Source organism: Anticarsia gemmatalis, chromosome 7 (assembly GCF_050436995.1).
Source record: "Anticarsia gemmatalis isolate Benzon Research Colony breed Stoneville strain chromosome 7, ilAntGemm2 primary, whole genome shotgun sequence".
Classification (NCBI taxonomy): Eukaryota; Metazoa; Arthropoda; class Insecta; order Lepidoptera; family Erebidae; genus Anticarsia; species Anticarsia gemmatalis.
This window is the reverse complement of record NC_134751.1, coordinates 12,192,652-12,209,193: the sequence shown is the minus strand read 5'-3', so window position 1 is coordinate 12,209,193 and position 16,542 is coordinate 12,192,652. Positions and strand designations below refer to the sequence as shown.

The following is a 16,542-nucleotide window of genomic DNA, read 5'->3' as shown; positions in this document are numbered from 1 at the left end:
ACTCTCTAACCCTTCATTAAACAAATAAAAGGGCTATTTTATGATTTCGCTTTCAAACTACTTTATAGTCAAGACTCCTCCCATTTTTGTCTTCATTTTTTTATCTATTCCGATTCTAATTGATAGCACGTGCAGGGTTTCCGTTCAGCCACGTGTCCTATTGTAAATTATTAAAATATTCGTTCCGCTCTTTGCCCTTTACCTCTGATATGATATGCAAGTGAACGGGATAAAGTAAAGCACAGGAACTACTTGACATGAAAATAAAGGCAATTTGGTGTGCATGTTTTATTTTTAATAGATAACGGGTGGTTTTATTGGCTTTTATTTTATATTAAAAGCTTTGTTTGAAAATCTAAATTTGAATGCTGAGAATCGTATGTAAAATTTTATTAATTGTTATTCGACAGTTTAGAAGAATATCTGTGAGTTTTATTAGCTGTAAAAATATAGAATTCCCACTTTTTTAAAACTAGCATCACATGTAATAAATTGTAAACAATTGGGAACATTGTCAATATGTGTTTTATCACTTTATTAATTATACTTACATAGTAATTAATGAATAAATTAACATTGTTGTAATTTAAGAATGAGTAGAATTACAAACGTACCAGTGTGACATATGGTCAAACTCAAATTTAAAATGGGATCAATAAGTTCTGCCCAAATTATCTCCACATAACTATTCGATATTTATCCAAAAGTTATATCTCTGGCCTCTAATAATAATAACGTAGTACTCTCCAAACATCAGTCAAGCGGCACTCAAGTTCATTAACAAGTTCCTCACACTTTACTTCATAAACAAATCTAAAAATAGCTGACTCCAGTCTCCAGATGTGTTCCTGGTTTTTTCTTCATGTCATACCGACGTGGGAACGTTTTAAAAACCTACTGCAGATGTAGCGAAACTGTCCCCACGTGTGGAAGGAACAGTTTCCGCGACGCGTGCCACTTGCTTCGAATTTAACGGCCTGTGAAATTGACCTGCTGTTTTTATTAGTTCAATGATGGACACTCGAGTGCTAATGTCTTACATCAATTAATTAGTTCCGCCAAAGAATATTAAGTTGTTTATTAAACGTATTATTAAGTCGTTTGTTCGTAGACATGTTCATTTATGCCGTAATTCATATTAGTGTTTGTTTTTAACTGACTTAAAAAGGATGAGGTGGTCAATTCGTCTGTATATTTCAGGGTTCTTGTTGGTTACACGTAAAGTTGTAAAGCAGTTTAGTTTCGTTGGAAATCTATACTAATATTATAAAGCTGAGGAGTTTGTTTGTTCGAACGCGGTAATCTCGGGAACTACTGGTCCGATTTGAAAAATTCTTTCAGTGTTAGATAGCCCATTCATCGAGGAAGGCTATAGGCTATATATCATCACGCTACGACCAATAGGAGCAGTACCAGTACCAGTGAAAAATGTTACAAAAATGGGGAAAATTGTGATTCTCTTATGTGACGCAAGCGAAGTTGCGCGAGTCAGCTAGTTAGGAATTATAATTTAATCGTAGAAATGGGGATTCGGTTCAGGCTTTTACTAATTAAATAAAGGCTTATATGAGTGGTTTATTGTAGGCTTATAATTTAAAATAGGTTGCTTCAGCCGTGAACGATAAGAAATAATGCTCAAAAAAAATGGTTACGTACATTAAAACTTATACAGTGACAGTAACTAGTCATCTTGTGTTAATTAATATATGTATTCCGCGTTATCTGTGGGAGAACAAAAAACAAACATCAATTGATAATAATTTATTTCATCATTCTCAATTCTTAGAAAACAATATCAACATTCGCATATTCAAGAAGTTTCTCTACAATCACTAGAGTATTTTATCTCTTTACATATATAACAATGGTTAAGGCCTTTTTCATCACTTGCAGATAAGTGACGGATACTCTGATGGATAAAATGCTAGATAGTTTACGAAATATTGTCAATCGACCAGTTTCAATGGACAACCTTTGACAAACAAACTGTCGATCAAATACTTCAATAACCAATCTTTAGATAGGAATAGGTCTATTCTTGATAGTCTAGTAATTTTGAACAAATAATAACATAGACAATCGTAATAGAGCAGTAGTGCAAGTCTCTACTGTCGGTACTGTCGAATATCAAGAGTTTGACATTTAAAATAGTTCTTAAGCAGCCCGGTAGAGGCGCTAAATAGAGTTTTGTGCAAAAATTATCAATAGCTAGCCGGTTATCGGTAGTCGATAATAGTAGAGAATCGATCTTCTTTCGTTAATCGTTAATGAAACCGGCTTATTCTTTTCAATGCTTATGTAGAAGTGATGAAACAGGCCAGTTATGTAATACTGTCATATTTGTTACATAATCTGTTCTTAACACATCCCATAAAACAATGCACGATCAGTACAAATGATCTTTAATCCTAGTTGGCGAATCGCAGACGCATTGCAAACACATTTCGAACTGATAGCAAACTTATCTTCTATTTGTACAAAACTATCACTGTGAGCATTGGCTTTATGCTTATATGTGATGATTTTACAGTTATTTTGTGTGAAATATGACGTTTATTTGTCTTCCTTATTACTAAGTGAGTTTAACAAAATGTATTTTTTTGTTGACTGCACTCGAAACTTATATTAATAACGTTCAATTGATAGACACACTTAAATAGTTGATTATATAAATGCATAAGTCTGTCTATCTCATACGTAGCTTAACTACAGGCAGACTGGGCGGGGCCCTCCATCAATATAAGAATTTTAAATAATTGTGTCTTGTAGGTTGACTTTCTTTTCTTTTCTTTCTTTTATAAAAGATAACTCCCGCTCTAAGAATTGCTCTTGTGTCGCGGGGACTTTTACAAACATACAAACAACGGACACAAAGCACAACCAGACCCGAAACAATTAATTGTGGACAGCACAAATAATTGCTCCGTGTGGGAATCGAACCCACGACCTCCCGACGCAATGGTATCGGCGTGGCGACCTTAACCACTGCGCCACGGAGGCAGTCAAGTTTAACACTTTCATGGCAAAGATACTGAAACTACTTTCACGAAATGTACCATAGAACTAGCTAAGGACGAACGCTTACGCTATCCGCTTCATTTTTTTGTTAGGAATTAATTTTACCAAATTTAACTATAGACCCAAAATAATTATCTACTAATCACACGTATATATGGTATGTGGAAATTTGATGTGGTTATTACGACACGCACCAAAATTCACGCATATCTTAACACGAACGAATAATCGAACTATCATAAATTTTATCTCAATGACATTGATGAATTACGTAAGATCATGTAACTTATTGTAACTATGTTCTTCATTTTTAATATAAATATAAAGATTTAAACATCAATATCAAGAATAATAATAGATTTTTCTGTGATAACGATCGATGCATATTATCTAGTTGCTATCGAAACATTTTGTACGAAAGGAAAATCTATAATCAATCCTAACTGTATTTTAGCATAGGGTCTTAATGATGAGAATTTAAGGATTTCCATTAGTTTACCCGTCGTTTCGACTAACTTACATCGGCCTTGGTCAGGCTTTCATGCATTTTCAAAGGTCGTAGACTCCACGATACGAAAAAGACAAGAACGTACCAAATTTTCACCTAAGCATGACATCAAAATGCAAATCTCATTTAAAAAACGATTCACAGAATAGCATAATTCTACAAACGACAATGAACTTTTCACGGTATAACTTATCACCAAATAAATTAAATACTATTGCACAATGTTATATTTTATAATCATTACACAATTACACATATTCAAAGTCTACAAACCTACTTATTCGTTCTATATCTCACCATAATGATAATAAATAACATTCAACATGAATTAAGTAATTTAATCAATAAATGCCTACAATTTCTCATATCACGAGCTTGTTAGTTCAGGAATCTCTTTACAACTTTTCATACATCTAAGTCACGTACCTATATAATATATTTACATTAAAATTCGTTTGTTTATAAACTACATTAAATATTCTATCTTACGCAAGTTGGTTGATAAGAACGTAAAACACTTATTTGCTAAGTCCATATTAAAACAAGTGACAGACGTTTATTATCTGGCCTATCTGCCTATTTACAATTTACGCAATCACCCTGTATATCAGAGGATCAGATTTCAAGTTCCACATAGATATTATCTATAAACAATGGCTATTATATATTTGCTGATATTTCTTTAGTGTCCTTCTTTTTTCCATACCTGAAGTACTCTTCTATTTGTAATAGAGTCTTCTCCTTCGTTTCAGGTAGACAGAAGAATAAAAATATAGTACCACATAAGGTTGATAATCCATAGAACAGATAAGTACCGTGGTGGCCTATAGCTATGAACATCGCAGGTGCAGATTTGACTACTCCAAAGAACGCTATTGACGTCATCATCACACTGATACCAGATCCAATTCCTTTAGTCTCTACAGCGAATAATTCTCCTACCATATTCCAAGGTAATAAAGACACGCCCATATTAGAAACTACTATGTAAAACGCCATCAAACCTAGCGATATGAACGGAGACATGTGGTGTATCACATTAACGTTATGTAGATATAAATACAAGGCTAATGATATTAATGATAACGAAGTAAAGACTCCACTGAATAGAGCCATTGGCCTTCGTCCCGATCGCCTCAATAACACACACGCAACGGCCAAAGACACGCATCGTAGTACGTCAATACTTAACATAGCTGCGTAAGTGTATGACGAATTTGTACTATGACCCATCAATTCCTTCATCATTTCTGTTGTGTAAGCACACACTACATTGACGCCTGATAACTGACAGATGATGAAGAATACAGTCATGATGAGCAATGGTTTGTAAAATTCTGGTTTCTTGATGTTTGCGCTAAGAGCTTGGAGTTTGCTTTGGCTCTTGTTCTTATTTCTCATGTCTATCAACATTTTGTCAAGTTCCGTTTTCATTGCTACACTTGTTCCTCTGTACCACTGGAAGGAATGGATACACTCGTCTATTCTGTCTCTAGAAGCTAGCCAAGCTGGTGATTCTGGTGCATAGTAGACGATGATTCCACCAGTAAGAGGGAATAATCCACAGAGCAATGACGCTGTGCTCCAATGCAAGAAAGTACCGAAAAGATGAGCCAAGAAGACTCCTACAGCAATTCCTAGAGACAGAGCGGCTAAGAAGAATCCTCTGTGGGCTGGAGTACTGATTTCTCCTACAAACACTGGACCCAGAGGTCCGAGCCAACCCTGACAGAGTCCAGTAATAAATCTTCCTATTAATATTAAGTATAGAATGTCGTTGGAGAAGCCGATGATGAGCCAGCCGGAAACGAAGCAGACGGCCAGCATTAATTGTGACACTCTTCTTCCGAATCTTTCCATTAGGTATCCAGAGACCAAGTTACCGAAGAACAGAGCCAGGGATGACATTGCAGCTGCAAATAAAAAATACTGATTTACTATACACATAAATCATATAATTTTATGGCTAATGTGAACTGCGGATATTGGGATATTTGGCAAAGAACTGTTGTAATAAAAATGTTGTTAGTAGTTTATGTACAATTAACACATTACTGTCCAGGCAGGGGCCTCCTCCCAAACGGGGGACGGGTTAGGCCTTGAGTTCACCACGTGCAGGTTGGGGACTTTTGCGTGCCCTCAATAAATTTGTAAAACAATTTTTTTATTCATACAAGGTTTCATCACGATTTCCTTCACCGTTAGAGCAAGTGATAATTATTTTGAATACACATATATATAACTTTGAAAAGTCACTGGTTTATTGCCTCGGGTTCGAACCGTCGACCACTTGCTATTTTTTATTATTTTATTATGTTAAAATATAATATTGTATGTAATGTATTTGATACGTACCTATCCAAGACACCATTTCGACAGATATATGGCCCCGGGAATGTTTTAACTGTGGTATCATAATCGCCGAGATGCCTGACGTGGCACCGGCTCCTAAAGTCAACATGAATACTCCGAATGAGATGATCGCCTGAAACAAAGATATTAAAACATTGTTTTATATACATAGGAATGGGATAAATTATTATTTATATATCTTATGCATTAAGTCTTAGCAGGTTTTGTAAGCAGTCAGTATTGTACTAGATACACCAACTTTTCGCTATATGAACAGTATATTCAGTCATGGTTTGGTTTCATCCTATTTCAGGTATATTTATTCACAGAAAAAGCACTGGGTTGACCCAGAATTGAATACTTGACGTAGAAAAATATTTTTTTCTTATCAATAAAGATCACATGATAATGAATTAATGGCCGCTTTGTTTTAAGATTATAACGTTTATTTAATATTTTATTGCAGGTTAAGCCAATTATCATATTTTATATCTTCGTGTATTCTACATTTTTAAACGAAATTACTTCAAAGTTAACAACGAACAATAACTACAAAGTGTATAAAAAATAAAAATTCAGGCAATTATCGCGCCTTAAATAAAGCTAAATAGATACTTAATACTATACATAAAATACAGCCTGGAAAGTAATTTATGTGAGTTAAATTCATTTTGTTTCATATACATTCAAACCCAAATTAGAGGTCACTTTTAAACGAATTAATGTCCATTTATTATTTATTAAAAACACGAGCCTTAGGTAAACTAGCGTAAGATTGAAGATGTGATTAAAATCATTCTAAATATTGTATTTGTTGTAGATACTTATCTAGCCGTATAATTTGAGTGATAAACATATAAGTAGAAGAAAATGTATTAAAATCAATTCAACGATTCTTTTGATTTAATATTTCTAGGAGCCACTAAAGTTTAGGCAAATACGTACATTTGCGAACACTTTATACCATACTACTACAACGGACTACCGGAAGAACAGTCATTATTCCCATAGTATGTTTCAATAAATATAAAAGTAATATAAATAAGTAGGTATATACAAAGTTAATCTTTTGTGTTGATGATATTCTTAGGATTTTATTTCCAAGAAACATAATGTGACTTTTAATAACGTAAATATGTTACCTGTTTCTTATCAAACTACTGTATTTACAAATCAATTAATACAAGGCGCCTAGCACATATTTGTTTCAAGTATGTGAGATAAACAATTAAGTAATTAAATAAATAGTTGATAATTTAAATATTTTACACTCGGGTCATGTCGGTCTATTCTCCTCTCAAACATTCTAATGATTCTTTTGATTATGACGTAGTTCGCACAATGGGTACTTGAAATAACATTAAATTAGTACTCGCAAAAAGTTCGTCTTATATGCTCAGGCTATGTTACTTTTTTTGTAAATAATTTCAAAATTCCAATTATTACAGACTGAAAAATTTGGTCAGGTATTCATTTGAAACTAGAAGGAAAATACGAAACTGTGACGTCACTATACTTACTGTACTTTTGTACTAAATTGCGTTTTTGACATTTTATAAGGAGTTGAAGCTGGTGTCAAGTTCCCTATTGTATTGGCTTAATTATAGCTATTTAACTAGTTGTTTGTGTGGCTGATCGGTTATGTTTTTATTAATATGTAAATGGAGCCTGTTGTCCTTAGGAACTAGTTGTGATTGCCTCTTACTACACGTTTTAATATTCGTTCTTTAAGAATATTTAACTGTGCATTTAAACATCTGTTTTTATGGTCTGATATGCGTTGAGCACAAACACTTGGTTACAATAATTCCTCGATGGAGCAGTGCTATTTGATAGATTTTTACAATTACTGCCGGAATTTTCTTAGAAGTCAGATAGGTAGAATATGATAACGTTTTACGACAATAGCCCCCTAATTGCACGTGACTTACAACATTAAGGAAAATCGTGTGCATATTTTATAATCTTCAAAATATAACATTGCGTATATATTAACAAGCGTGATATAATAAAAAATGCACAAACTTAAAGATAGCTATTACGAAACTGCATAGATAACTTTTATTATTCTGTATGGGTCATGAACTTTAGATAAATAGTATCAAGTTCATTTGGTCAAATATGATGAGTAAATTTTGAATCCGCAACCGTTCTCCTATGACCGGTTCGCCATTGGACTGTTCGTCGACAGGATGATTCATTTATTTCCTTTTCCCCAACAGAGTCTTTCACCTATGGACATTGCGTCGACCAGATTTTCATACAAAGTCGATAGGTAGCTGGCAGCTATCTAGATAGTCGATAGTAGTTGGACGTTGCATCACTTCTTTTTCAGCTCTCGCTAGTCGTAGTAGCTACTGTAGCAGTCTAAATAGAGATCTGATGAATCGTACAATAAAAATACAAAAAAATATGTTTTCCTGGAGAACTCCAACATAACAAGAAATTATCTTAACTAAGGAACAAGGGGGCTTAAGTATTGCAATGATTAATTGATATTATGTACATAGATCATGATTGTCAAATCAAATGATAAGATCACTTGTTTTGACTAATTAATTATTAAAAATTGATAAAAAAATACTTAAAAAAAATTTAGTGATAAACAAAAGTTTTATTTCTTTCTTAAGTTTTAAAGTTTTAATTGTTTCCTTTAAAAAAAGCACGCCGGTAGCCGACTATATCACCAATTCTCCCGAACTGAAGACACTTACAAGTGAATGATACGCAACTGTCAGCATCATCACGTCTCTTCCACGCATGCCTATGGATTTTGAAAAGCCAAAAAAAGCTTAGGCATTCTAAAAATACTATCTATCGAGAGATCACATGCACATTACATCGAGATACGTCCGTGATAATGAATTGCAAGTAAGATTTCGTAATCCAGAGCATTACTTTATCAGTTATCGATGTTATCTTTGTCATTGTTATCAGTATAGTAGGTACACGTGAGACGCTGCAATGAAAAGGGTCAAGTGTTTTATAGCCATAAATCCGGATACCATAAAAAGTACCTTAGATATCAATGATATAAAAAAAACTACTGATATCAATTTAAAATATTTAATGATTGCTTTTTCATAATTTTAGGATGGTTTCGTACCTTAGGTAGGACAAAGTATTGTAGGATTTTGCTGTTGCTAGTAATATGACCAGTAATTAGATAATTTACAATCATGTGCATAATATCTGGTTTAATGAGTTCTATGTCAGCTTTCTATACACAAAACGTATTGTTTAACTTACAATAGCCTCTCAGTGCCGGACTTTCCCGTAGACTTGCAGAACTTCAAATGAAAAAACAAAAAGATAAGCAAGTTTTTAGATTAGGTTAGATTTTTGTTAGTCCATAGATAAAATTCTTTTAGATGTGAAATAACTTTTATCGAAGATACGTCACATATGTACATTCATGCGGAAGGTGTGAGTTGAGATTACTTATCTCAATACATTGACATTTATACTAAATTTCTTTATTTTTTTATGAATGTATTTTGTTACACATTCGTTTAATTACTTTTTAAATAATAATCACCCAAAGCTTACGCATAATTAGGTCGTTGTTCCATATTCTAACTTATACAAGTATCTGTATCTCGTTCCGTTATAACAAAGAACAGCTGATTCAATTGTTTACAATATGATAGTAAACGCGTGTTAACTAGAATTGCATGTGCAAAGTTCAAATTATTGCTTATTATATTAAACAAAGATAAATCATTACTTAATAGAATAGTAATATAAGTTAATTGCGTTTGCATTGCATTGTTGCCGGTGTAAGGCGTGTATCATAGTTAAAGCGAATATCACCAATGCAATTATTTATGGAGGGACTCCATAAGCTTTGGGTGATTATTATTTAAAAAGTAATTAAACGAATGTGTAACAAAATACATTCATAAAAAAATAAAGAAATTTAGTATAAATGTCAATGTATTGAGATAAGTAATCTCAACTCACACCTTCCGCATGAATGTACATATGTGACGTATCTTCGATAAAAGTTATTTCACATCTAAAAGAATTTTATCTATGGACTAACAAAAATCTAACCTAATCTAAAAACTTGCTTATCTTTTTGTTTTTTCGTTTTTTCATTTGAAGTTCTGCAAGTCTACGGGAAAGTCCGGCACTGAGAGGCTATTGTAAGTTAAACAATACGTTTTGTGTATAGAAAGCTGACATAGAACTCATTAAACCAGATATTATGCACATGATTGTAAATTATCTAATTACTGGTCATATTACTAGCAACAGCAAAATCCTACAATACTTTGTCCTACCTAAGGTACGAAACCATCCTAAAATTATGAAAAAGCAATCATTAAATATTTTAAATTGATATCAGTAGTTTTTTTTATATCATTGATATCTAAGGTACTTTTTATGGTATCCGGATTTATGGCTATAAAACACTTGACCCTTTTCATTGCAGCGTCTCACGTGTACCTACTATACTGATAACAATGACAAAGATAACATCGATAACTGATAAAGTAATGCTCTGGATTACGAAATCTTACTTGCAATTCATTATCACGGACGTATCTCGATGTAATGTGCATGTGATCTCTCGATAGATAGTATTTTTAGAATGCCTAAGCTTTTTTTGGCTTTTCAAAATCCATAGGCATGCGTGGAAGAGACGTGATGATGCTGACAGTTGCGTATCATTCACTTGTAAGTGTCTTCAGTTCGGGAGAATTGGTGATATAAGGTACCTGCGGGTATTAAGGCCTGTCGGGTAATAAGGCCTAAATAACAAAAAACGTACTAAAAACAGTAGTTGACGGTCAAGATTACAGTCACACAAGCTCAGAGAGTATACGAGTCGCTGCGAAGTGGCGGACGCACTCTTGCACTTCTCCCCCCGCAAATATCGTCGAAGTAATTCAGAAGTGCGGTTCAGCAGCACGAATTATAAAAATTGACTCCAGTAAAACGTAAGTTGTTTAGAAAATATCATATTTACAAATCTGTATTGACTGTCCGCTTATTAATTAATGTATGCTTGTCCGTAGATTACCGTTTTAAGCGACTTGTAGTTATAAAAATTATATTATTATTATTTTCTGTAAATAGGTGGTTGGCGGATATTAAGGCCTATAAAATTTAACAATAGGCCTTATTATACTCCTGCTTTTTTAACTGCTATATAAGTAGGAGCGTGTTTTAAAAATGTTTGTTAGCGGGTAGTATATACGTGGTTTATATTTTCAATTTATTTATTATTGTTTTCAGTGCTTACAGTCACGATGCCTCCCAAACGACCATTGTGGTCAGAAGGCGATCTGACAAAAATAAATCACAAAAAAAAAATGTTCGGTACTGTCATGCTTGCAAATAAGATAGAATGGATGATGCTATGAGGCAATGTTCGCGATGCTCTAAGTGGTACCACGAAGAATGTGTCGGTTTGACTGCAGAATATACTGATGATTTTCAATGTCCTGATGGATGCGAATAAGGACAATTTATTTAATTTATTAAGACTACTATGCTTTCTATTGCCTTATGTTAATGATTATTGATGTGAAGAATACCAATTTACGTAGTTTAAGTTGATTTTTGAATAGTTTATAGTATAGGCCTTTTTACCCTACCCTATTATAATAAGGCCTAAAGACTGCGTTTTTTTAAAAGTGATATAATGTTTTAGTTTTAAGCTAGAGAAGCTATTTTTTGTTTAAACTTTGTAGTAATATAAGTACATGACTGATTATTATTAAAATTGGTTGATTATATTGGATATTCTTCATTTTATTACAAATTTCCCTTAGCTAGGCCTTAATACCCGCAGGTACCTTAGTCGGCTACCGGCGTGCTTTTTTTAAAGGAAACAATTAAAACTTTAAAACTTAAGAAAGAAATAAAACTTTTGTTTATCACTAAATTTTTTTTAAGTATTTTTTTATCAATTTTTAATAATTAATTAGTCAAAACAAGTGATCTTATCATTTGATTTGACAATCATGATCTATGTACATAATATCAATTAATCATTGCAATACTTAAGCCCCCTTGTTCCTTAGTTAAGATAATTTCTTGTTATGTTGGAGTTCTCCAGGAAAACATATTTTTTTGTATTTTTATTGTACGATTCATCAGATCTCTATTTAGACTGCTACAGTAGCTACTACGACTAGCGAGAGCTGAAAAAGAAGTGATGCAACGTCCAACTACTATCGACTATCTAGATAGCTGCCAGCTACCTATCGACTTTGTATGAAAATCTGGTCGACGCAATGTCCATAGGTGAAAGACTCTGTTGGGGAAAAGGAAATAAATGAATCATCCTGTCGACGAACAGTCCAATGGCGAACCGGTCATAGGAGAACGGTTGCGGATTCAAAATTTACTCATCATATTTGACCAAATGAACTTGATACTATTTATCTAAAGTTCATGACCCATACAGAATAATAAAAGTTATCTATGCAGTTTCGTAATAGCTATCTTTAAGTTTGTGCATTTTTTATTATATCACGCTTGTTAATATATACGCAATGTTATATTTTGAAGATTATAAAATATGCACACGATTTTCCTTAATGTTGTAAGTCACGTGCAATTAGGGGGCTATTGTCGTAAAACGTTATCATATTCTACCTATCTGACTTCTAAGAAAATTCCGGCAGTAATTGTAAAAATCTATCAAATAGCACTGCTCCATCGAGGAATTATTGTAACCAAGTGTTTGTGCTCAACGCATATCAGACCATAAAAACAGATGTTTAAATGCACAGTTAAATATTCTTAAAGAACGAATATTAAAACGTGTAGTAAGAGGCAATCACAACTAGTTCCTAAGGACAACAGGCTCCATTTACATATTAATAAAAACATAACCGATCAGCCACACAAACAACTAGTTAAATAGCTATAATTAAGCCAATACAATAGGGAACTTGACACCAGCTTCAACTCCTTATAAAATGTCAAAAACGCAATTTAGTACAAAAGTACAGTAAGTATAGTGACGTCACAGTTTCGTATTTTCCTTCTAGTTTCAAATGAATACCTGACCAAATTTTTCAGTCTGTAATAATTGGAATTTTGAAATTATTTACAAAAAAAGTAACATAGCCTGAGCATATAAGACGAACTTTTTGCGAGTACTAATTTAATGTTATTTCAAGTACCCATTGTGCGAACTACGTCATAATCAAAAGAATCATTAGAATGTTTGAGAGGAGAATAGACCGACATGACCCGAGTGTAAAATATTTAAATTATCAACTATTTATTTAATTACTTAATTGTTTATCTCACATACTTGAAACAAATATGTGCTAGGCGCCTTGTATTAATTGATTTGTAAATACAGTAGTTTGATAAGAAACAGGTAACATATTTACGTTATTAAAAGTCACATTATGTTTCTTGGAAATAAAATCCTAAGAATATCATCAACACAAAAGATTAACTTTGTATATACCTACTTATTTATATTACTTTTATATTTATTGAAACATACTATGGGAATAATGACTGTTCTTCCGGTAGTCCGTTGTAGTAGTATGGTATAAAGTGTTCGCAAATGTACGTATTTGCCTAAACTTTAGTGGCTCCTAGAAATATTAAATCAAAAGAATCGTTGAATTGATTTTAATACATTTTCTTCTACTTATATGTTTATCACTCAAATTATACGGCTAGATAAGTATCTACAACAAATACAATATTTAGAATGATTTTAATCACATCTTCAATCTTACGCTAGTTTACCTAAGGCTCGTGTTTTTAATAAATAATAAATGGACATTAATTCGTTTAAAAGTGACCTCTAATGCGATCATAATCTGTGACATGCCTAACGAGAGTGAATGACCCAATAATATTATCAATAGCCAATATTTTATGCTAAAACTTATCTTATTTCGATAACCGAAAAATACAATAGTGTGGTCATCTTTTACGATGCGATAATATCGAGATTCTATCGTCCAAACGTCAATTTAGGAATTTGTTTGAAGTATTGTTTCGTTTTGGTGTTGCTTACGGCACAATTAACCTTACTAGTCTCTAGATAAATCTTACAATAACTTACAATTCAATTAAAGAAAATAATAAATTACAATTTATTACAAGAAAATAATTAAATTACAATAAATTACAATTCAAGTAAAAAATAATTACTCCTTCGGATAAAATAAAATTCTTCAGAATTATTTCTTTATTCTTTAAACAGATAATTACACTCATTCTTTTTATAGCTGTTCAACTAAAATTACTATCATGTCATAGTATTTTTTGCCCCGACGTTGTGAAGACTTTGGTAACAGTACGTAATGGAAAAACCTTAACACAATAATCAGCCATAGATAGTGGGAACGACTTAACCTTTCTCTATGAAATAAAACCTACTAACTGGCACTATCTAATAAAACGAGTTATGTCTCAAAAGATAAAAGAAAACATATTATTTATCCTATCACTTCAATGGATTACGAGCTTACCTTCATACACGTATGTGCGTCATAAAATTCTTTATTCAGGAAATTATTTTCATCCGTATTTGTTAAAGATAAACGAAATAAATTCATATACTTACTTAAACTTTTTTTTAACCTATTATTGTCCCACTGAAGGGCAAGGGTCTCCTCCCAAACGAGGAAGGTATTAGGCCTTGAGTTCACCACGCATGCAAGCCCCCAATAAATGTTTTTTAACAAATTTTAGGCTTAATATATACAAAATAATAATAATATATACTTTATATAAATTCAGAATAAAAATGATAGAAGAACAACACTGTTTGTGTTAAAACAAGATGAAAAAAATCTATTATATTGCCTCAATGTGACTCGCAGATGACCTATATTAAAATCTTAGTAAACAGTTTTTATCTTTATCAGAATCTATATATTGGTTTTACTAAAATATTTAATTCGTAATCTGATCTCACAATCTTTATTACAAACCTGTATTTTTTTACTTGAAACGTAACGCACGCATTTTGAACGTGTGTTCGCTTGAGATGATTAAAATTTTAAAATGTTTGCGTAGTATTAATATTACTTAAAAAGTCTTATTTTGGAACCTAATTTAAGTAACGCACTAAGAAAAAAAATGCTCGGATTGCTAAAAATATTTTCTCGATTCTTCAAACAAACAATCATTAGATTAACTCTCGGTAAAAAGTTATTTAAAAAATTACTTTTCCGATAAATAATTAACGTTAAATAAAATATTGATTGTGAATTTCATTCAGCCTAGAAAATATTATTTCTAGTTATAAATCGTTTCATACAGTCGGTCATAGTAAACAGACTCTTGACCTAAAAATCGTAGGGCCTCAAACTGCAATGATATAAAATTAAAAGAGATCACGCAGATACAAGTCAATTAGTATAACGTATTAATTGCACTCCTGTAAGTGAAGCAATTTTAATTATTTCATCCGGCTATTTCGTAACTAATACACCTAACTGAAACGATCTAGATAATATGAAAATTCAGAAGAAAATATCCATTGTTCAACACCCTAACTCTTGATTATTAAACTGCTTTATATTCCACTTAATTTATATTTTACTAACCCAATGAATTCCTCATCATTTTACTGAATATTATGAAAACGAAAGTTTGTAAAGATTTATATATGTTTGTAAGTCTTTCACGCAAAAACTACTAATTATATTTTTATAAAATTTGACACACGGATAGTTTACAACAAGGATTAACACATAGGGTGTATTTTAACACCGAAAAACCTTTCCACGAGTAAAAAAATTAACGTTAAAAATCACTCAACACACCTGTCTTCTAAACGGCGAAGGTTGATTAACATATTCATCATTCTTTTCACTAATTTCTTTCTCCGTTCCATTTTTCAACTTTTCCAACTCGGGCACTGTTCCGTGATCCATGTCTAACTGTCTCAACGACACTGCATCACTTGTCATGCGAAACTACGACTTTATGAACCACCGAACGTTTACAGATTGTATGTTATCTTATCAAGCACTCAATTCAACTCGGTTCACTCGAGTAATGACTCTTGTTTATATTTTTAAACGGACATTGATCGTTAAGCTTAATGAGATGCAGAGGTTTTGGAAACTGGTTTTGCAAATGTTGAACTGCAGGGTCGAGAGCTTTGTCCCTTCGGTACTTAGTATGATGTCAACTGGCGCCGTGTAATATACTACATTGGAACGACTGCCGATAAAGATACAATTAGACAATCCAATCAGTTTTGGTAGTCCTTCTTGCTCCTGGCTTCATTACCGTCTGTCATGTTTTGGAAAAGCTTTCAGTGAGAAAATTAGTATGGCAAAAATAAAATAGTGACTGAAAATTAGGTACAAGCTACTTTTTTTTTAAATGTCGTGTATGATAGGGACTTAAAAGTAGAATTTACGCCTTTGAAAGATCGTTCTTTTACTATGTTTATTAATATAACATTATTCTACTACATTATTTTTGAAATATCTTACCCGCAGTCGGCCAGCATGGTGGAGCCAAGGCCTAACCAGTACTTAATTGCGAAAAAGATACTTGCTCAGCAGTGACACTGACCCGGAGTGGGTTATTAATATATTTAAAAATACTAGTAAATTATATTTATGTTAATCAAATGACTGTATCGCAATAAGAATGGAAACGGTAGCTCATGTTAATATTAATTATTTTCATCGCGTGCGTATAATAAGAGA

At 32.6% G+C, this 16,542-nt stretch overlaps 1 protein-coding gene across 1 annotated transcript; it reads right to left on the bottom strand.

The window, feature by feature from the left end:
• Positions 1-1,746: 1,746 nt before the first annotated feature.
• LOC142974047 (facilitated trehalose transporter Tret1-like) lies at positions 1,747-15,834 on the bottom strand. The gene is made up of 3 exons (XM_076116153.1): positions 15,643-15,834; positions 5,882-6,011; positions 1,747-5,439 (listed from the first exon to the last, which is right to left on the bottom strand). Exons 1-3 carry the CDS (start codon positions 15,787-15,789, stop codon positions 4,187-4,189), a joined length of 1,530 nt encoding a protein of 509 aa, XP_075972268.1. The 5' UTR covers positions 15,790-15,834; the 3' UTR covers positions 1,747-4,186.
• Between the last annotated feature and the right edge of the window lie 708 nt (positions 15,835-16,542).